At 51.9% G+C, this 22826-nt stretch overlaps 1 protein-coding gene across 4 annotated transcripts in view; it reads left to right on the forward strand.

Moving 5' to 3' along the window:
* PHC2 (polyhomeotic homolog 2) overlaps positions 1 to 18162 on the forward strand; it is a 120052-nt gene extending 101890 nt beyond the window's left edge. For all 4 annotated transcript variants that reach the window (XM_044937967.1, XM_044937966.1, XM_006054674.3 and 1 more), the window contains 6 exons: positions 8205 to 8407; positions 10098 to 10227; positions 11042 to 11156; positions 12225 to 12366; positions 13309 to 13585; positions 16748 to 18162. In XM_044937967.1, the coding sequence (XP_044793902.1) occupies positions 8205 to 8407; positions 10098 to 10227; positions 11042 to 11156; positions 12225 to 12366; positions 13309 to 13585; positions 16748 to 16902 (1022 nt within the window). In that variant the 3' untranslated portion in view covers positions 16903 to 18162. The remainder of the gene's footprint in view (positions 1 to 8204; positions 8408 to 10097; positions 10228 to 11041; positions 11157 to 12224; positions 12367 to 13308; positions 13586 to 16747) is intronic.
* Positions 18163 to 22826: the final 4664 nt, after the last annotated feature.

Here is a 22826-nt window from a genome sequence, read left to right on the forward strand (position 1 = left end):
CACCCATTTCTCTAAAAATATTGTTACTTCTGCAGCTGGTAGACAAAAGAGTCATATCCAGCAACATGGTGGCCTTTCCTTGTTATCAGCCTAAAAATAGAGAATTTTCTAAACATTTGTGGTGGGTTTTTTTAACTGTTACAAATCCATCTTCCATGATTTTATCTTCAACTTTTTAAAGTAATTTCTTTTCACAGGCTAAACCACCTCCTGGCATTATAAGAACCACTGGGAAAAAGTGGTTCTTCTTTGGCTCCTAAATTCTTTGCTGGTTTCTGGGGTTCCTTTGATACCCTGAGACTCTATGAAAAAAATGCATGGGAAGGTAATCTGGCACTTCTCATGTCCTTTGGATTAATGACTGTTGAAGGTGAATTGAGATGTGTGATCTGCCTTCAACGGCAGGTATATTTCCCTAGTGTTGCAGTTCATTGTCAAAGCGGAAGTATGATTTCTTCCTGAAGCCTGAACTCAGGAGTGCCAGGACAGGATGCTGAATAGGCCACCGCATCTGAGGAACATGAGTGATACCTGAGTTTGGGCCAGTGAAAGAACAGCTGTGCTCTGGAGCTGCAAGAGGCCAGGCCCAGTGCACTGAGCCTGGGGCGGCTTCCTGGCCTCTTGAGTCTCAGTGATGGGAGCCCTCCAATGGCAAGTCAGGCCTCTTGCACTGCATTGTAACTGCAGTATCACATTTAATCCTATGAGACAAAGATAAGCATCCCATTTTACAGATGAGGAAATTGAGGCCTTCAGTAACTTGCCTGGAATAATCTAAGATTTGCTGTTTAACACAGCTTCCAGATGTAATCAGTGCCAACCAAGCATTTTACATGTATAAACTCTGCTATTCACTGTCAACCTGCAAGACAGGCAGCATGATGGTCATTTATATAGATGGAGACATAGACACAGAGCAGGTACCAAGTGCTTGAAGCTGCCCAGGTGATCAAAGATGGAACCAGAGTGTGAACCCAGGTCTGCCCAGAGCCGGTGCCCTTTCCACTCTGCCATTTTTCCTGTCGTCTCCAGTGATTCTGATGTCCCTAGCAGAGGGCCTCTCATGTCCGTTCCACACCTTTTGCCTTGTGAAATCGCAGCATCTGCTAGAGAACTGTGACATCAGGGTATCTGGGAGCCCTCCCTGGGCGCTGGAAAGGAGGACTGGCTCCAGTAAGTGGAGCTCTTGTTGAGAACTCCCCCTGGCTCCCTGCAGCCGGAGGTAGTCATCGCACGGTGCTCCTTGGCCTGAGCTGGGCAGCAGTGTTGCAGCTGTGTGGAAATCCCCCCTGAGTCCCGGCCCGAACCGAGCGGGGGCGGCTGGCTGTTCACTCCATTGATTCCTTCCTCCAGAGCTGGGGGTGGCCGCTTGGAAAACATTCAGCTGTTTACAATTCAGCTTATGTCCACTGTAGCTGGGGCCTGTGGGTGAGTCAGAAGGGCTGTGCGCTCCGCCTGTGTCCAAAGAGACAGGCTGAAAGTCAGCTAGCTGTATGGTAATGGCTGCAAGGGAAGAGGATCCCTCCTACCAGACTTGATGCTTAAGATCCAGGAAGCCTGTCTGCTCTCGAATCCTCTTAACCCAGACTTAACAAGGTCACTCCGAAGTGACACGGAGGCCCGTCTGAGGCCACCTGGCCCAGCTTCCCTGGCGTTGTGCCAGCCAGCTCTCCGCAGAGCCGGCCAAAGGGATCTTCCTGTCACAGTCCTTTCTTCCCTTCTGGGGAGAGGCTCCCAAGAGCAAAGGTGCTCTGAGGGCAGGATGGTGACAGCAGCTCTGAGAAAAGGCCACAGCCTTTTGTGTGTCTGACGTCTCGGTCCTTAGCAGAATTGCACAAGCTACAAACATTTGGCCTTGGTGCCGCCTACCTTCTGGGTTCTCAGGGGAACCCAGGGTGGGAAGCGAAGTACAATTTTCCCACCTCTAAGAGCTCCTTTTATGCATGGTTTAGTGGGTGGTGGTGGTGTTTATTTGCTAAATCACATCCGACTCTTTGCAACCCCAAGGATTGTAGCCCACCAGGCTCCTCTGTCCATGGGATTTCCCAGGCAAGAATACTGGAGCGGGATGCCATTTTCTTCTCCAGGGGATCTTCCCGACCCAGGGATCAAACCGGGTCTCCTGCATTGGCAGGTGGTTTTCTTTGCCCCTGAGCCACCAGGGAAGCCCGTTTTAGAACGTAGTCTCTTCATTTAGGTGGCACACACTCTTGCCCTCATTCTGAAATGTAGACTTAATTACGCACCCTTTTCCTCCTCTGGAAAATTAAGATGTTAGACCCAGGACCCTCCTAACCCCAGTCCCAGATCAGAGGACTAGTGCCCCTGATCCAAAATATCCACTCTTCATCCCCCGTGCCTCTTTCCAGACCTTCTGTCCCTAAATGGGGAGGAAAGCGCTCAGCTTCTCTAAATGATTCACAGCCAGGTGTGAATGACTGCAAGTGTGTATTTGCATTTTAAAGCAGGTTGTTAACCAAATGCATCTCTTTAGTTGACTACTCTGTCAGGGTCCCAGGATGGAGCTACGATTCCTCTTTCCCTCTCTCTTCCCCCTCCCACCTCTCCCCACTAACAGATTCCTCTTTCCCTCTCTCTTCCCCCTCCCCACCCTCCCCACTAACAGATTGGTACTTAACGAGATTTTGTACCTCCCTCACTTTCGGAGCGGCACTGATGTCTTCAGGGGCCCAACTATAATGAGATTGTAAAGGGTGGCCACAGCCTTTGCTGAGGGCTCACGGGGCCTCAGCTTGCCGCCCCATGTTAGCGCCGGTGTGCTTGGCCTGCATCAGCTGCTCTCCGTCTGGGATGTGGCTTCCCTGGGTGTCCCTTTGCAGGCGCTCCGCTCAGGGTCTCTCCAGAGCAGGCAGTTGCTGAGGAGCCCTGCTGTCACCCCTCCTGCCCATGGGACTGGCCTGCCAAGCTGAGGCCCAGTGAGCAGGACTTCACAGCCAGGGGCCTGGAGAGAACGCTCTGTGTTGTGTAAGCGACCTTGTTTTGCCATTTGCCGAGCAGAATTTGCTGCAGGAAATGATCCGTGTTATCACCTACTATGCCTCCTTGAATCCTCTATTAACTTCATTAGCTTTGTCTTACTCCTGCTGCTGCCAGGCACGGGTAGTTAGAAGTCTTGGAAATTAAAATACTTCTTTTTCCTCATGTCTGTAGAAAGTGGAAATGGCCACTGGCCAAGCTGAGGGGTACAGGGAGAGGCCCTGCTTGCTTTTCATCTCCTCTGAAGTCAGGTCTTCAAGGCTGCTTATTTTCAGGGCAAATAGAAAGACTTGGTCAGGCCATCTGAAACACCCACAATAAATGTTAGTACTGAACCATATTTTAGCGTAACTGATGATTTTTGCCGTATCTGTGCGTATAAAGAGCATCTGCTGCTGCTGCTGCTAAGTTGCTTCAGTCGTGTCCGACTCTGTGCGACCCCATAGACGGCAGCCCACCAGGCTCCCCCATCCCTGGGATTCTCCTGGCAAGAACACTGGAGTGGGTTGCCATTTCCTTCTCCAATGCATGAAAGTGAAAAGTGAAAGTGAAGTCGCTCAGTCGTCTCTGACTCTTCGGGACCCCATGGACTGCAGCCCACCGGGCTCCTCCGTCCATGGGATTTTCCAGGCAAGAGTACTGGAGTGGGGTGCCATTGCCTTCTCCAAAAGAGCACCATAACTGGTTCCAAAGTGGCCCAGATGGAACCTAGCTAGGGCTAGCCCGACCTCTGTCTTCGCGGGCAGGAGAGCTCAGCCTCTCTGGACACCTACCTCCTGGCCCTGGGGGCAAGGCTGTTTCTATAGGCGCCTCTGGCCTCTGCTCCTGGAGGACATCATTCCTTTCTGAATGCCTGGAGCCAGCATCAGTGTTTCAAAGCGGGCCAGGGAACCCAGAGCTGCAGTCTTTGGAGCTGATTTAATGCGAAATTTCCCATCCACTAAGGAAATCCCCACTCTAACAAGAATAAATGGGCTGAGAAGTAGCTCTTATTCTTCAGAGCCAGGTAGCCAGAAATGCCATTCTTGTAGGCAGGCACCAGCCTAGCTGCTCTGTCTCAGTCATTATCGCCTCAGAAAGTGACTTGCCAATCTCAACTGGTGGTTGCTGTTGGAAGACTAGGGAGAACAAAACTGTGGTCAGCCGTGAAGATGGAGACCACAGTTTCCACACGCTGTGGTTCAGCACCTATTAAATGGCTGTCATGTGTTGGTCACTGGGTTAGCCCTGAAGATACAGACGAGACCTGGACAGCCCTGCCTAAATAGGGCCCCTGCTTTGCCTAGCAGAGAAGACTGGCCCTGAGCAGATAATTTCACAAATGGGGCCCAGGGAATGGGGAGGGGATTCACCCTTCCTGTTTTAATCCAGTCCCTATAAGGACTGTTTCTGCCAGAGCCTGAGAGCAGATTGAGACGCAGCCTACAGGTTGAGGCCTGTGTTATGTAACGACGCCCCCAGAACACATTGCTTTGTTCATTCTCATCCGAATACTTGGCCCTTTGTGGTCAGCTTCAGTCAAATGCTAGATTCTACCTCTCCCTTCCCCCGCCCCCACTGGAGCTTGGTTTTATTTCCTTCTTGCAGCTTCTCCTTCTCAGGGTGTCCTGGCCTCTGCCTTGCGGACCCAGGTCCCTCACTCTGTATAAAGGCATTTGAGACCTGTGAGAATCCCAGCAGCACTTACAGTCTCGGGACCAGTCAAGAGAACTGAGTAAGGAGGAATTCCAAAGATAGAGGACTTCTTTGTCTCTCTCTCATCTGGCCTCAGGGCCAGCAGGACAGGTTGTTGCACGTTTAAGCTGCTTTCCCTTAAGCAGGCCGCAGAGCAGTCTGGGAGAGGGGGAAGCAGATTAAATTAATCTCAGAGTGCTGAGCTTGGCAGGGGGTGAGATCGTGTATGGTCATTCTAGAAATAGCCCAAACTCCTTTGTTACTAGAGCAGATGATGAGGGTTTGCCTGCAAGATGACTGCAAAACAGAATCGTTGCAAACCTCTGTACAAGTTGTAAAGCACTCTCCTGCCCGTCCCTGGGACTCTGTCTGTCCTGCAACCAGCCAGAGTTATAACGGAGAGTGATCGTTCTAAGGATGTAGTGAAAGGGCTTATTAGTTTGTTCTCTTGCTTAATAAGATCCCTTTTTTTTTAGAACTTAAATTCAAAACAGGTCTTTTTCCAGAGTCAAGCACTGGCCCTGTAGCCCCTGCACTGGTGAATGTCTCTGCTACTGTATTTGGCATAAGGAAAGAATCTGCCCTCGGGAACCACCACCTCTTTGCAGTGTACATTAATCAGTAGGGTAGAGGGGCCAAAAAGAAGAGTCCAACAAGGTTGGAGAAATCTCAGGGAGATAAGGTATCAGCACCCATTTGGTGATAAATATCAGTGAAAAGCGGCAGGCAGGCATGATCCCAGAACGAAGAGGAAAACGGATCAATTCCATAGAAGTGCTGTGAAGTGAAGTCGCTCAGTCGTGTCCGACTCTTTGGGACCCCATGGGCTGTAGCCCACCAGGCTCCTCCATCCATGGAATTTTCCAGGCAAGAGTACTGGTGTGGTTGCCATTTCCTTCTCCAGGGGATCTTCCTGACCCAGGGATTGAACCCAGGTCTCCCGCATTGCATGCAGACGCTTTACCATCTGAGCCACCAGGGAAGCCCCAGAAGTGCTGTGAACTAAAACAAGGGAGTCACTCATTGCCCGTCTGTGCTCTCCAAAACAAAATTCTTACAAACTGGATCTCTTAGATCAATACTTGATATGATATGTTAGGGTTGACTACCTGACTTTAAAAAATGCTGACAGAGATGACAGAGGGTGATGAACTTGCAGCCTTTCAGATAAGAAGTAGTTGAAGGAGCAGAGAGAGTGTGGCCTGGAGGAGAAAATATGTACTGGGGTCATGAGTGCCACCCTTCATGACACCAAGGGCATTTCTTGAGCGTTTCCCAGTGTGCTATTCATCGTCTCACTTAGCCCTCATAGCAGGGCTATAGAGTGTCGTCTTATCATCTGTATTTTCTAGCTGGAGAAACCGAGGCTCAGAGACGGATAAGGACATGCTGCTAATCCTTGAGTGATAGAGACCAGTCTCTAAGCCAAGTCTAAGGCTGTGTTTTTACCATTGTGCAAGTATGATTGGCCTTGTTCTGTGTGGTCTTAAGGAATAGAACTAGGATAAGTAGATAGAAATTAACAGATGGATTTTTGGCTCATTGTAAGGAAGAACTTCTTGAACTGTCCAAGCTGGGGACAAACTACTTCAGAGGTCGTGAGTTCCTTTGTCATTAGAGGTGTTCAAGCAAATGCCAGAAAATCACTAAGTGGGGCTGTTACAGAGAAAGGTCAAGCATTGGTAAGGGCTTGAACCTAGGGAATATTTATCTAGGCTCTAATTAGAAGGAAATAGCTTCCATTTAAAAATAGGATTTTAATTTAAATACTAAGCTTTCTATCTTAACATTTACTCATTTTTAAAAATACATATTTGTTTTTTCACGTATTTAAAATTTAAAAGCAAAGAAACTTAATTGATTGCATAGTTAACTCAGTCCTCCTAGTTATTCATGGATTGTTAAGGAAAGATTTTTTTTTTCACTTCCTAAACACCTTTACAATTTAGAAACACTGAATCCAAAGTAGAAAATTTCCATCCCTATAGAAAAGTCAAAACTGTCCAAAAATTTTTTTTCAAAGGAGACTATAAACATTGAAATGAATTTTTCTTAACTTGCTGGTATGACTGTGTCTCCAAAGAATTATTTTAAAATCTCATTAATCACATCTCTCAGGTAACTCCTGCTCAGCTCTGAAGTTCATTACAGTTGAATTATAGAAGTCTGAGTACTGAAGATGTATGTCATGATTAACTTTTTTTTAACAAAAAAGATTTATCCTGGTTTATTGTACGCTAGGACTACTAGTAACAAAGCCAGTTATAAACCTTTCCTAAAATGAGTTTACTTTGATTTCTCCATCCTATATAATTAGGCCTTGTAAATTCCTCCTCTGTGGTGGGATTTTGGATCTTTAACATGAAATAAGAGCATCTTCCTATAAATTTTGTGCAAAAATTGCTTTAATAATTATACTGAAATCGTTTTCCAAAGTGTGTACACATATACACACTGAGTTATGCTTACTGGCAGTAGGCTTGTTGCAATAAAGAAATGGCTTTTTCTTTCTTTCTCTTTTTTTCTTTTTTAGGAAGTTCCAGTTTAAAAGCAGCCTCAGCTCACACAGTTGGTGGTGGTAGACAATGGCCCTGGGAAGGGGTGGGAAGAGAGTTACAAAAGTGAGGAGATAAAAGTTGTTTCTCACACAGTGAAGCAGCTCATGAGAGGTACTGTTTGAAGTGGAGACGAGGAGGTCCCTCGCGGTTCCGTGGAGGCTCCCCTCACACTCTTTGGAGCTCTCTGTCAGGCCTTTCAGAGCAAGGCTGGCAGGCCTATGGGGAGAACTTAGGCAGCGCTGTCCATGGAGGAAGGAGACTGTGGTCGGCCAAGAATCAGACTGAGTGTGAAGCTAGAACTGGATAAGAGGCTTGACTGGAAGCACAGGACCTGCAGAAACAGCATAGATAACCTCATCTCTGCCTGGTAGCTTCCTTGGTGGAGAAATAGAACACACACATATCTTAATGCAGTGATCCCAAGCAGCCAGTCTTTGCATAGGCAGATCTGTGTTAAAATGTTTACTTGGGGTTCAGTACTTTGCCAATTCACAGCATGCTTAAAATTGGATCCTTGCCCGAGGAACTTCATAGAAGGTTCCTTTAATCTGTCTTCCCCCAAACCCATCAAGCCCCAAGCCCTCTACCTAGTTCAGCTTTTTTCATCCTGGTTTTAAATGGTACCTTGAATACACTTTTCTCCCTTGAGCTGAACGTTAACTTGTTTGTCCAGATCAATATTGACCAAGGTCTTCACTCCTCCAAAAGGCAGAATCCTTGTCTGTTTAACCTAGTCGAACTATTCTTAGCACAGGATAAAAATAAGAAACATGTCTGGTTGTTTAGCTTCATTGTTGTAGAACGGACGAGACTCACGTGGTGGTTTGTCCACAGAAACTGTGCCACTTTGGGTCACGGAGGGAGGGGACTGCCTGGTGTGCATTATTGGGCGAGGTGGAGTCCCTGCTCTCCTTCTGCTGGCCTCGACCTGGTTCTGACCTCATCTGCTTGTGTTCTCCTGCTTTCCTTGTACAGAGACAGGGCAGGGCATTGTTCATGCACTGACCGACCTCAGCAGCCCCGGCATGACCTCAGGGAACGGAAACTCTGCCTCCAGCATCACCGGCACTGCCCCCCAGAATGGTGAGAATAAACCACCACAGGCCATTGTGAAACCCCAAATCCTGACGCATGTTATCGAAGGGTTTGTGATCCAGGAGGGGGCGGAGCCTTTCCCGGTACGGACTACTTCTTTTCCCCTCTTTTTTTTTTTTTTTTTTTTTAATAAGTATACTTTGGATGTGTATTAGAATATTTTTACATTTCCATGTAAAATTTCTAAAAATGTGAAAAAAAAATTTGCTCTTTCCTTGCTAATTTCCCCCCAAAGGAATGTCAGAGTCATTTCTTTGTAGGATTGAGTGTCTTCCTAAGATCCAGAAGGGGTCAGTAATTAAGAATAATTGGCATGACCCCTTCAGTTAGAAGTTTCCACAAAGACTCAGCTGTGTCCCCACCTGGTGAAGTGGGAACCCGTTGGTTAGAAGGAAGTTCACACTGGGGTGTTGGGTGCAGGATGATGGACTTTGGGAAATGAGACCTCGTTCAGGTTTGAATGCTTCAACTCCCAAATGGCAACACTTTAGCCCGTTAGCAAACGGAACCTGTATGGAAGAGAATCCTCAAGGTCTATCTGAATGGAAGATAACTGATCAGAGTTCTAGCCTGAAACTTCTTTTCTGGGGACAGAGCCTTGAAAGAGGAGTGAGTGAGAGTAAGGGGCATTTCAGAAAGGGGCATTTCATCAAGTGTCTCAAGCATTATACCGCAGGGAAATACAGAAGCAGCAAGAAAATGGCTCATTAAACGCAGCACCCAGCGCTGGTGGTGCCCGTGTAATTGGTGAGACAGGTTGCCTGCTCCATAGGTGAGAGGAGCCCAGAGCCAAGTGCACTCCAGCCTCTCTCATGATGAAATTAACTGGTAGAGACACAGCATCTTCATGGGATGCCATCTGTCTTTTGAGCTTTCTTTGGATCCATGAGTGGTTTGAACAGTCAGTCAAAGCCTCTGAGCTTGATTAACTGCGATGGGTGGACTGCCCTTCTGAAATGTCAGAAGATAAAAATGCCTGGGCTGGTTCTCATCTGCTTTCCCTCTGGAGGTCTGTCAAGGCCTGTGGCCCCTTAGCTACAAGGAGCTTTAGCCCTTCACATCCCCTCCCTCGTTAGACTCCGTCCTCCCTTTGGCTTCCTAGAGAAACACCAGAACCTAGCTGACCTCACAGTGTAGATGCAGACGGGGTAGCAGCCCCAGTCTCCCCGCTAGAGGTCTGGCCACCAGGCTGCCTGAACAAAAGGCAACAAAGGCAGTAAAGCAAAGCGTGAATGAGCCAGTCCAGGGTTGGCCTTTCAGTGTGGCCCCGCGTCCCCATGTTCCTCTTCTCCTCTGGCTGCCTGTCCCTCTGACTCGGGTAGGGCAGTGGTAAGGGAGAGAACAGTAAGGGATCCAGGAATGGTGGCCAGGACTCTGTGTCACCCATACACTCACATGCAGCCTCAGTCGTGTTCCTGCCCCAGGACATGGGAGGGCTGGGGCCTGGCCCTGGTTCCAGCGATGCCGGAACCTGACCCGTGTCTCCACCTGTGCGCCTTAGACAACTGGGAAGAGGAGATATTCTCCTGACCTCTAAACCATCCGTCAGTCCTGGGCTGAAGCCATTTTCATCCCTGTCCTTTGGTGGCCAGTGGTATCTTACCTCATGAGCTAAACAGCAAAACAGGCCTTGAGCAGGGTGTGCCTGGATGGTGGGGGGGTGGGGGCTGGCCTCTGCGCCTGGGTGCTTTATACTTGTGATTGTGATGAGGCTGAGAGCAAGCGAGCCTGCCCACCTGACCCTCACGGCCTCCCTGTCGCCTTGTCCTCTAGGTGGGACGCTCGTCCCTGCTGGTGGGGAATCTCAAGAAGAAGTATGCACAGGGGTTCTTGCCTGAGAAACTTCCGCAGCAGGACCATACCACCACCACTGACTCAGAGATGGAGGAGCCCTATCTGCAAGGTAGTGTGCCAGACCCTGAGTGCCGGGGCTTCGGTTGGGGTGGAGCGGGACATCAGCAAGGATGGAAGGTCCTTTCCTGCTGTCCACGGAGGGTCTTGGAGCCAGAAATTATGTGAACATGGCGGTCGACCAAACGTTTCCCCCAGTGTGCACTCAGCCCTGTCCCTCGAAAGCGGATAGGAGCCCCTGTCCCCGGGGAAACGTGTGTCCTCCTCTCCAGCCCCGGATCCCCGGGAGTTACTGCTGAGTTATAGGCCAGCCGGCAAGTTGTGGCCTTCCTCCACTGCTTCAGGGGCCTGCTCTCAGGAGAGGGGCCAGCGCAGAGGCACACTGGAGCAAGTAAGGGCTGCACTTGCCACAGGAGCCCCTGGCTAAATGGAGGCGGGTGGGGTGCCTGCGTGGCTACCATCTCCTGGGCTCTGATACCCAGGCTGGCAGCCAGCCGGACCCCCCTCCCCCCCCCGCCCCCGCCCCAGGAAGGGTAGAGTGATCGCAAAGCGGCAGTGACAGCCGTAGCACTCGCCTCTGGAGGGTCGCCTGCTTTCTTCTAGGGTTAGGCTTGTGAAGAAGGGGCGCTACCCCCCCCACCATGTTTTGTCTCCTAGCCCCTAAAAGAAGAAACTCTCAGGTGTCCAGGGTACGAAGCCATAAAACAGCAGCGGAAGTGGGTTGGCACTATCCAGGCTGCTGCGGCAGGGCACAGCTGTGGGCACAAGGAACAGGCTGGGCAGAGTGTGAGAGGCCCCAGGGCAGGCTGTGGACAGTCCTGTGGGGACCACTCACTGTCCGCACTTACCAACTTTCATGCTTTCAGAGTCCAAAGAGGAGGGTACTCCCCTCAAACTCAAGTGCGAGCTCTGTGGCCGGGTGGACTTCGCCTACAAGTTCAAGCGTTCCAAGCGCTTCTGTTCCATGGCTTGTGCAAAAAGGTATGCACCCTCACTCCGCTGCTGTGCCCAGCCCCTCCCCTCCTCTCAGGGTTGCACCTTGGTGCCCAGCTCCCTATTTCCATGCCCTGCCTGGAAGCAGTGTCCTGTCACTTGTTCACCAAGAACTCCATGAGCAGGTCCAGGCAAGCAGCGTTAAGCCCACATGGAAGGAAGAGGCATTTAGCTTGTCTGGCCCTCCTTGGCACCCCGGCACCTGGCTTTGGCAGCTCCCATCTCCGTAGGGTTTACCTAGGCCCCCACTGGAAACGCTGCCCTGAGCCCTGTACTGACTGTACCTCCCTTGTGAGCGCCACCCGACTCAGAAGACAGACGCTCACAGCAGGCAGCAGTGCTTACCGTGGGCCTGCCGCACGCAGGTTTCTGTGCTGAGCGTTGATACGCATGGTGTCATCTCGTCTTCAGAGTAACCCTGTGAGCCAGGATTGCTGTCAGGCCCTTTGTACATGATGGGAAACTGAGGCACAAGAAGTACTTGTGCCTAAAGTCTTTGAGCTGGGGATCTAGACGTCTGACTCATAAGTGCTGTGTGGTCCTTGTGCCAAGGTGGAAGGGGCCTGAGCTCCCAGAAGAAGGGACTCTAGGCCCCCAGGCAGAGGGGCCCTGCGGACCAGTTAGAGTAGGGTTGCCCCCAGCCCTCCTTCCCTTCGGGCTATGCTGGAGGTCCTCCTGGCACCTTTGTGATGCTTTGCCAAGCTGTCCCCCATCAGAACAGGGGACACTAGCTTCTTGGCACAGGTAACGTGTGGAGTAGAATAGGGCAGCCCTAGGTTCTCCCGTGAGCCAGGCAGTTGTGTCAAGCACAAGCTTGTGTAACTGCCAGACCAGTTACAGAAAGTGAGCGGTGTCATCCCCAACTCCAGATGGGAAGACAGAGGCTCAGGGGCTGAGTGACTTGCCCAGATTCACACAGCCAGTCCTGAGTGATGGACTTAGGATTGGAATGAGCAGACAGACTCAGATTTTGCCCCTTGGCTGCTCTTACTCCTCCTGGGGCCTGTGGGCACCCTGCGACTGCCCTGACCTCCCTTGTTCCTCTGACTCTGGCAGGTACAACGTGGGGTGCACCAAACGAGTGGGGCTTTTCCACTCAGACCGGAGCAAGCTGCAGAAGGCGGGAGCCACGACCCACAACCGCCGTCGGGCCAGCAAAGCCAGTCTGCCGACACTTAGCAAGGATACCAAGAAGCAGGTGAGAGGCCAGAGGAGCCTGGAGCTCATTCTCTCAAGTCTCCACTGACTCCCCTTCCTAGCACAGCCCTGGGCGCCCACCGTCCTTTCTGCTGCGGCTGTCAGTGCTCCATCATATTCTCATTTCTCCTGATGTGTCAAGTCAAGCCTTCCCCGTGTCCCTTCAGAGAGCTCTCATTTAGACCCATGGATGCTCAAGAGGGACCCAGGGTCCCTCTTCTGCGACCTTGCCTCTGCTCACCCCGTTCTCCCAGTCTGCCTCCATCTTTGACTTCTGGGGCTGCACGTGAAGACATAGGCTGTCCCAGGTAGCTACGCCTGCCTTACCTGAAGGGCTAGGGGAGAAGAAGCTAACACCCTTCATCTCCCCACCTTTTTGCTTCTCTGTGCATCAGAGCACTGAATCCTTAAAGGTCTCTATCAAAAACGGGGTGTTCTGTTCATTAAGTATGTTTCAGCACCAGCTATGTGCCAGCAACTGTTGGGCACTAAAGCTCTGAATTGTGCTGTAAGAACTCACAGCCTAGTGTGATGCTTTAGACCATGTGTTTTGCTGGTTATTGTTATTGTTTTGGCCTTAAACCTCTTTAAGAATCTGATGAAAGCTATAGTAAAAAATGGATACACGTAAGAAAATCCACATGCTCTTTCAGGTGGTGCACAGACCAGTCCCCAAAACCCACAGAGCCCTGGTTAAACCCACGCCCACGAGAAAGAATGGGCCTATAATGAGCTTATTGCAGTGCAGGGTGCTATGTGCACCAGCACTAGGACTCTGCTTAGGATCAGAGAGAGGACGTTGCAGAAGATACTTTTTGATCTAGAATTCAAAGGTGCATAGCAGCCAGCCAGACAGAATGGGGAGACTATACCTGCTTTTGCCCAGCTCTCTTGTAGAGGCGGTTCACTCCCCCATCCTGAGGAAAACTGTTTCTGCTCCCAGCCAACAGGCACCGTACCCCTTTCAGTTACCGCTGCCCTGCAGCTAACACACAGCCAGGAGGACTCCAGCCGTTGCTCAGATAACTCAAGCTACGAGGAACCCTTGTCCCCCATCTCAGCCAGCTCGTCCACCTCCCGCCGGCGACAAGGCCCGCGGGACCTGGAGCTCCCTGACGTGCACATGCGGGACCTGGTGGGCATGGGACACCACTTCCTGCCAAGTGAGCCCACCAAGTGGAACGTGGACGATGTCTACGAATTCATCCGCTCTCTGCCAGGTAAGGCCCTGGGAGTTCCATGCCTGCCTGGAGTAGCAAAGAATGAGAGGGCGTGAGAGGTAGGAGAGGTCTCTCCTACCCCCAGGAGAGACCACAGGTTCAGTGAGAGATGCAGGTTCAGGAACAGGGGGCAGGGATAAGCGTGAGGAGATTACTGCCCATGAGAGCTTACCTTCTAGCACAGAGCCCTGACTGGTGTCCTGTGGCCGGACGCCAGCATATCTGTGGGCTCTGCGAGGGGCCCGTGTGGCAGATGATGATGTAACCTACCCTGTGTGTCTCCAGGGCACGTTGGGGGGCGTGTCAGGTGGGAATGAAGGGAAACTGTCAAGGAGAACGTCAGAGCTCAGGACACGGACACCAAGTGGCAATGGACACGCAGGCCCGTGCCTGATGGAGAGGTTGCACCAGGGAGCAGCCTGGACAGAGACGCAGAAGCATGTGAGGGAGCCACAGGCTGCCCGTGACCCTGGGCATGCAGGGTCTCAGGGCGAGGATCTAGAAATGAAGCTCGAAAGACAGAGCTCGCATCTCCACGGCTGTGCTTGTTGAGGCCCCAAAGCTTTTTCACAGTTTCTCCTGCCAGTCCTACCCAGCCACTAGCCGGGTCAGGTAGTGATGGCAGCCATAAGCCAGTTCATTCGGAGACTAAAGTGGGCTATGGTGGTTGAGAGCGAGCTTCGGACTTAAACAGAACTGGGCTCAAATCTTGGCTCTGCCACTTAACCCAGTGTGTTGGTTATCTGTCGCTGCAGCCCCACCATTTGTCAGCACACAGGTGGTTGGGGTGGGCATTCTTAGGCGGCTGTGGTGTCAGCCAAGGCTGAGGCCATCTGAAGGCTCAACTGGGGCTGTTGGCTCCATCCTCAGGTGCCTCACTCGTGATTCTCAGGGAGGGGATGGCCGTTGGCAAGAGGCCTCGGTCACCGTCCACACGGGTCTCTTCAGAACACTCATGCTCTGGTATTCTCGTGATGTGGCAGCCAGTTGACCCCCCAGGAGGAGATCTAAGAGCTCAAGGTGGAAGCCACCTGCTGTGCCCTTTATGATCTAGCCTCAGAAATCACATATTGTCACTTCAGCAGTATCTTATTGACCACACAGGTCAACCCCATTCATTGTGAAGGCCTCATGAAGGCATGAAAGCAGGGGTTATTGGAGGGAGCTACTTGGAGGCCAGTTAGCGTAGTTCACCCCAGTGATTCAGGTTCCCCCCTCATGCAGCACCCCCACCCCCACCCGAGGCCCCACAGGTCTCATCCCGTCACAGCAGTGGTTCAGGGTCTTAAGATCTCAGCATCTGACTCAGGTCCAGGCCCAGATGAAATTCGCTGGGTCCAGCTCCTCCAGGGGAGTTCCCCCAGTCTTCACATCTGAGAACGAGGAGGGTCTTCGTTTTCCCTCTACTAACCTAGGAGATGTTGGGACGGGCACAGGGCCATCACGGTAGGTCTGCCTGTTGAAGAAGGGAGCACACAGGAGGCCGCAGGAGTCACCAGCCCACACCAGGCGTGTGTAGGCGTTTCCTTGATGATGAGGACGCCAAGCCTGGAGTGGTCCTCCTCCTCTCTGGGTCCTACCTGACCCATCCTTCCTCTCCTTGGAAGGAGGTGGCTGGTGGAGTTGTTTGCTCAGCCTGCTTCCTGCTGCCTTTATTTCCTGTCACCTCTGGCCCTTGCAGTCCAAGTGAGCAGTGTTTCTGCCAGATGAGTCTCTCACTCTTTGTGGGCTTTTTAAATAAATCTTATCCAAAGGTGTCTTCAAGACAAGCCCTACTCCATATTAGGCTTCATCTGAAGCTGAGGGACTGAGGCCTTAACAGTGTGAGGAGCCGGTCTGTTGAATGGAGAGGCTCTGTGAGTCACACCCATAAAATCCTGAGAGAGCATTTGATCCAGCAGTTCTCTGAGGCCACACCTTAGAGATTTCTGCAGTCTTAACAGATGATTTAAGACACCCCCGCTGTCTCATCTTTAGACTGTTTTTTTTACTGCGTCCTGGATTTGGTCTTTGCCTGGAAACCATCTTTTTTTTTTTTTTTAAGATTATGTGCTGCTGAAACAAGCACTAGAAACCATTTCTTAATTTTAGTGTCATTTGCCATCTGGAGAGGCTGAGGATTTTCAGAAGCAGCAAATCCAGGCTCTTTCCTGTTTCCCAGTTTTCCCCCTCGCATTTCCCACGGCCGCGCTGGGAAGCCAGGCGGTACCTGCAGGCTCTGCCTGGGGTCCCCTGAGCCGGAGTGCTGGTTCAGTGGGAGTCTCACGCTCACCAGGTCACCACCAGGAACAGTGTGGCTGAATTTTCCATTTCATACCAAGGATCCCTCTTCTTCCAGTTTCCAGTAAGCATTTCCTCACTTTGCTTTAAGCCTCCCCAGCAGTCTCCTCAAAGGCCATCAGGCTTCTGTGAAGTCTCTCAGGAAACCTTAGATATTCTTCTCGAAGTCACTCCCGCCCCCACCCACTACTGCATCCCAGGCCACACCCACACTGTTAAGGGGTGGTGATGGCAGCACCCCCTCTTCCAGGTACCAAAATCTGCCTTAGTTATTCACTGCTGGGAAACGTTATCCCAAGCCTAGTGGCCTATAATAGTCAACATCTCAAGAGTCCTGGGGAGTGGCTTAGTGGGCACTTCTGGCTTGGGGCATCTTTCAAGGGCCCCATCATGATGGCAGCAGGAGTGCAGGTACCTACAGGCCTGGAGCTGGAGGAACCCCCTTCCAGCCGCAATCCCAGGGCAGTGGGGGGCTGACTCTGGGCAGAAGGCCTCAGTCCCTCTCCAAGTGGGCCTCTCCAGAGTGCTGCTTGAGTGCCCTCGTGACATACTGGCTGACTCACTCCAAAAGAGATTATCCAAAAGACTAAGGTGAAGTGCTGTGCCCTTTATGATCCAGCCTTGGAAATCCCATGCTGTCGCTTCCCCAGGGTAGCCCTGGTCCACGGAGGGGGTGGTGGGTGAACAAGGACACATGTAAACAAGGAGGCCATGGTGGAGTCTGGCCACCCTGAGTAAGTCACTCAGCCTCCCAAGCTGTAAAGTGAGAACAGCATCGGCTTCCTCAAGGGCTGGTCGTGAGGGTCAAGTGAAATGGGGCTTCTGAAGGGCAGTGACCACTTGTAGCCCTGGTTGACACTGTCTTTGGTCACATCCCCTCAGGCTGCCAGGAAATCGCAGAGGAGTTCCGTGCCCAGGAGATCGACGGGCAAGCTCTGCTGCTGCTCAAGGAGGACCACCTGATGAGTGCCATGAACATCAAGCTGGGGCCAGCCCTTAAGATCTACGCACGCATCAGCATGCTCAAGGACTCCTAGGGCTGGCCGGGCGCCGGGGCTCCTCCTCCCGACTGAGCAGAGCCGGCGGACACTCCTGGGGGCCCAGAGCAGGGCCAGTCGAGGGAAGGGCCCCCGCTGCGGGGCGTAGCTGGGGAGGAGGTCTCGGGACCTCCTTGGTGGCTCTCAGGGGCCTTTCTTTCTGTGGGAGGGGCAGAGAGGTAGGTGGCACAGAAGCTGGGGCTTTATGCTTGTAAATATTGAGAGCACTGGCTTCCTCCAAAGTCCCACGCCTCGAGCCCCGCTTCTCTTCCCCTCTTTCTGTCCCCCATTTTCCAGGGGGTATGTGGTCAGGGCTCCCAACCTGAGTTGGGTCACTTCCCAGGGCAGCCGTCGGGCCTGGAGAGAGGCCTCGGAAGCCCTCGCCTGCCTTCCTCCTCTTCTTTCTTGGGGCCCAGCTCGCTCTTCCGTTGCCAGCTTCTCCCACTTCAGCCTGTTACTGAAGCCGCCAGAAGGGTTCTCCCCTCTCACCCCTGCAGGTGGAGGGAGAGAAGCTGGGCCCGGTTTGGCCACACCTGCTAGTACAGACGCCTTAACGCTGTGTGTGTGACTGTGTGACTGTGTGGGAGCCTGGACTGACTGACGGGCCGAGAGCCCCCCCGGCATCTCCGGGTGTTTTGTAGCAAACAGCCACTTAGTGCTTTGTCCTGGACTCCACTCAGCCTCGGGATGGGGAATAGGAAAAAGGGCTGCCTCGGTGCAGAGGCAGGATCAGAAAGCGATGCAGGTTAGCAGGAGATTTTCCTTTCCAGATTGTCGTGGTGTCTCTGCAGCCCTTTCCTGCACTGTGACGCCCCCCGCCCCGACTGCCCTGCTGTGTCACAGACGGCATTAAGGAAGCTGCCAGTGGGCTGGGCCAAGCTGCGCCTCCTGGTCTTGCCTGTCCACCCACCCTGAGAGCCCAGTGGTGGGGCCCAGAGAACATCCAAGGGCGGAAGAGCTGGAGTGACTGCCGAGGTGAAGAAGGCAGCCTTCGGCCTCGGCTCCCACACTTCTTTGCCTCTGGAACTTGCTGGCAGCAGTGTGAGCTGCCCATGGAGGAGGCGGGGCAGGAAGGGCGAGGGCCGGCCTCTGACCTGCCCCGCACACTGCAGGCTCCCGGGGAAGAGTTGGACTCTCCCCAGGGGAGGGTGGGTGCCCTTCTCAGTTCGTGCTGTTCCCCACTCACACCCCCAGGCAGGGTTGGAAATGAAGGACTTTTTTAACCTTTTTTGTTTTTTAAAAATAAATCTGTAAAATCCATTCCTTCTGTGCCTTTCTCCCCGGGGATGCCTTTCTGTGATCCTGAAGAGCTACTTTTCACCTGCAAGGAGAGGGTGGGTCCCTGGGCTGGTAGGGGGATGACCACCTTGACTGGACAGCGTATCCTCCACGCTTTGCCACGTCATCTGAGGGCATACTCAGCCCCGGTTCAGATCCCACCTGTTCTTCACGGGTATTCCTTGGGAGTGCAAGGGTCCAGGGCCCCTTCAACTCTGAGCCTCCCGACCCTCCACTGCCGCTGGGGAGACAGGACGCTGTTTGTCAGGAATACCTGGCACACCGGAGGCGGAGCCCAGAGCTCCCCACCCTCACGCGCACCTGTGGTGGGTGCGGCTCCGTGTTCAGCACCGCCCTTGGGGTGACTGCCTCACTCGACAGCTGAGCATTCTTTGGATGCTGGAATAGCAAACTATTAGGAGAGTCTCTGCCACAGGAGGCGATTACCTAAGCCTCAAAGAAGGGGCCTTCCAAGCACAGGCCGCTTGTGCACTCAATTAGTCTGTAACAGAGGGGGTCCAGGGAGATTGATTAGCAGGGCCCTTCTGAGAACTAATACCCACATCTTGATGACAACTCTGCAGAAAACCTTTAAGATGTAACTACTTCCTGGAGGAAGAGGAGAAACAAACAGCTGACTAGTTGACCACCCACAGGATGGAGCTAGGACTTGGGAAGTCTGGTCTACAGAAGGTCGGGAATGGCTAGCCGGACAGGGGCCAGCATGGAACCCTGGGCTGAGGGGGAGTGGGGAGGGTCCCCCATGAAGACCCCCGTGTTGCCCATCCCGCTCCAAGACAGGGGAGTGGGCCACTGTGGCCCATGCAGCTTGGCGAGTCCATGCTGGACCTCGACTTTCGCTTTCTGGAGGACAAAGCCAGGCCCAGCCAGAGTCTGTCCTTGTATGTGAGGTGGGAGAGGGAGCTGGAACTCCTGAAAGAGGATCGGGTGGATCTGTAGGGCTGACTGACAGAGGTAAACACACCCCTGCTGTCTCCACTCTGGCTGGAAGGCCTCAGTCTGAAGGGTGCTTCCTTCAACATATTCGCTCCTGATGTTCATGCTTTACACAGAATTTTGCAAAACTTTTGATTATGACTGACAGTTTGTTCCCCACCCTCATATATGTACTAAGATGTATGTAACTGAAGCAAAACAATAATACCTACCCTGATGTATAATACATTCTGATAATTTTCAGTTCATGTTCATAATTTTAAAATCTTGGTCATGATCTATGAGATTGATTTCTGATGAATCATATTCTGCACTTGAAAAAAAAAAAAAAAAAACCGCCTGGTGTAAACCTTTCCAGAACCTTTCCATCTTACAGTCTTATGTTGCCCTTACCCTATCCTGGCTGACTGGTATGCACACCCTGTTTTACTGAAGAGGTCAAGGGCTCCTGGAGGTGAACTGTGCAAAGTCTCAATCAGGTACCCTTGAGTTGTGGCTGGAACTCTGCAGAACAGGGTTCTCGCTGAGTGGCAAACACCACAGAGGACCTGAAGAGGGGCACAAGGACCCGCACCACCACCACCACCCCCTCCCAGGGGAGGAAAAAGCCTTGGGACAAACATGGCTCAGTGCCTCTGGCCAGTTCATCCCACTTGGTCCTGGGGGCGTGGTTTCTGACACATGGCCTGGAACGGCTTTGTTCAGTCACCAGGTCATTTCTTCCCTGGCTCTCGGCTGAGGTGGTTCTCGGAAGGCTGTCCCACCTGCTCCTTGACATGGCTTTCAGGGAAGGACCCAGGTGAGCAGGGATGCTGCCAGTGTCTGGGGGAAGATGGGGCATGACAACTGTCCTGAGAGGAGTCCAGTCTGGTGGCCAGAACAGTCGAGGAGGCACCAAGGCTGGCCCGCTGAGAACGAGATGAGCCATAGAGGTCCTTGGGGGAAAGTGGCTGGACGGGCATCGCCATGGGGTACAGACGGTCCAGGGCATGAATGGGGCGGTGGGGGAAGACAGCATCCTGGGAGATCTCGTAGCTTGTAAAGGGTATGGTGACTCTCCTGCTGCCCTTAACTCTGACCCCATGGTGAACAGAGAACAGACTTGGGGGTGCACTTCCCACTGAAACACAGCTCTCTATTCCCACTGGGAGTGACCATCCTGGTCTGCAAATTTATTCCCGCTTAGGAACTAACAATTGATCTTTAACCACCTCCTGAAAGTGAGGAGGGTCCAGGAGCCAGTGTGAGGCGGCCTTGAGAGATGGCCTCCTGCAGGTGGGAGCTGGGTGGGGGGGTGGGGGTCCTTTTAAAATTATCTGAGCAAGGAACTGGGATGGCTCTGCCTGGCTGCCCTGGATGGAGGGACTGGCTAACAGCATGGGACGGCAGAGAAGGCTCTGCTCCAGCATTTCCTGCCCTTGCCAACCCACCCACCCCATGGTGTCCCTGTAGGGGGCAGTCTCGTTTCCAAGAGCAACTGTAAAATAGCTCCGTAATGTTTATATTGATTACATATTGAAAGGATATATTGGATTAAATTATTAAAACTTCAGTTTTTTCCACTCTTAACTTAACATGGCTACTATTATTAGAAAAATTTAATTTATATTCCTGGCTCACACTATATTTCTATTTTCTCTTATGTTTTTATAAAAGAACAGAGATGTACACGTCTGTGTACATTTTATAAAAGAACACAGATGCACAGGTGCACGGTACGGGAGCCTTCCCCTCACAGAAGTGAGGTCGGCCTCTATGCCCAGTTCTGTTACTTACTCTTCCACTGAGTCCCTTAGGCCCTCTTTTCCAGAGAGCACGTATCCACCGACCTCATCCTTTTCAATGGCCAGGCTGCTCTCCGTTGCACAGGGATGCATTACTCAATTCACCCTCCTCTCCACGGACCAACACTGGGGTGGTTTATCTCCATCTGCTTTTTCCAGCAACACTCGGAGAACCACCTTAGCCTGCCGGCTGTGCAGTCTCGTTTCCAGAAGGGTAAAGTTGGGTCTGGTGTGAGTGTGTGAAATGATTTTGTAGGCCCTGTAGGCAGGACTGAGAGAGGTGGACTTCACCTTGCAGTCACTAGAAAGGCTTAAAACCACTTGCTCTTTCTAAATGGCTCTGTATTTTTCCTTCATTAAAAGAAGCAATAAAAGCACATTAGAGACAGGTGGGAGGAAAAATAAAGGAAAAAAACCCTCCCGTAACCTATTACACAGATTCTTCTTACTTTCAGTCTTCTGGTGCATGTTTTCATTAGTAGACCTGTAATCACAGTGCCCATAAATTTTAGATCTTGCTTTTTCCATTGAAGGTTTTTGTGTAAGATCTTTCCATGTGACTACAGAATTTTCATAAAAAGTTTACTTCGCTGGACACTGGGGCCTTTTCCAGTTTATCTGAGCAGCCCGTGCAATGCCTTCTCCACGGGTGCTCTCCAGCCCTTGTTCAACCAAGCTCAAGTCTCCCTATGTAAAAGAAACACACACGCCTCCATCAGTCCCAATCCCACAACCTGTTCAGTTCCCATCCTTTCTCTTTCCTTTTACACAGACTTCTGGGAAGAGCCCCCTGCCCCTCCCTCCATTTCCTCCTCTGCTCACTCAGCCCCCTGCCCGCCCCCAGCCATGTCCTCGGTGCTGGGTCCTGGCTCTCCGCCCCGGCTCTCTCCCTCCTCCACAGCATCCTTGCCCTCCGTGGGAATCCCAGAACTCTCTCCTGAGGCTGCCTGCCTGCCTTCTGGGCTCCTTAACCCCAATCAGACTAGTAGCCTTCATCTCCTTTGCTAGTCCCCCAGTCCTGCCCACCCTACCTCGACAGCCATTCATCACCTACTCCTCCCAACCCTCTGCCAACACGGACCTGTCTTCCTGCCTCCATGCCCCCTGCCTCGCACTCCATGTCCAGGCTGGAGTATTTCTCAAATAAAAATCTGGCTGCACCACTTTTTTAAGGGAAGGCCCTGAAAAGGGTTCCCCAGGGCTTCAAGATGAAGTCCAAACCCCTTAGCCTAGAATGTGGGTCCTGGGTGATCTGGTTCTGGCTTATCCCCAGCCTCACCTCTCATCACTCCCCATCCACACTCCACCCACCCCTGTGGAGGACCTACAGTCCCACATGCTTTCTAAGCTCTCTCACTTCCTCACTTCTACACATTGCTGTTCCTTTTTCACAGACCTCCCTTTCCCCTCCACTGCCTTCTCTGCCTGGATAACTTCTAATCCTTCAGGTCCTAGATTTAAGGGCATCTCCTCCAGGAAGCTTCCCTGACTTCCTCCCCATCTGTCCAGGCTCAGGTGCCATCCACTAGTTTGCCCTTAATGCTATCTTGTATTTACACTAATCACAGCCTTTGCTATGCTGTTCCACTCCTCTCTTTGCCATCTGTCCTCTGACCCCATTCCCCTCTTTCTGGCCATCACATCTTCCTGACCCTGCTCCTGGAAGACAAGGTCTGTGTTTCGCTCACCTCTGAATCCTTGACCTAGCGCAGTGCTCAGTTCTGAGCTTGTGACCACTAAGCGTAGGCTGAATGCATGAATGAGCAGAAACTAGCGAACATCTTGATGCATAAAGTTTTCCCATGCTGAAGATGGTCTCCTTTGAACGGGTTCCCAGAAGCTGCAGCGATTGGATTAAAAGGGATGACTGCTGAAAGTTTCAATTCCCACAGCTAAGGAGCTTTC

This window comes from Bubalus bubalis, chromosome 2 (assembly GCF_019923935.1).
Source record: "Bubalus bubalis isolate 160015118507 breed Murrah chromosome 2, NDDB_SH_1, whole genome shotgun sequence".
Lineage (NCBI taxonomy): Eukaryota > Metazoa > Chordata > Mammalia > Artiodactyla > Bovidae > Bubalus > Bubalus bubalis.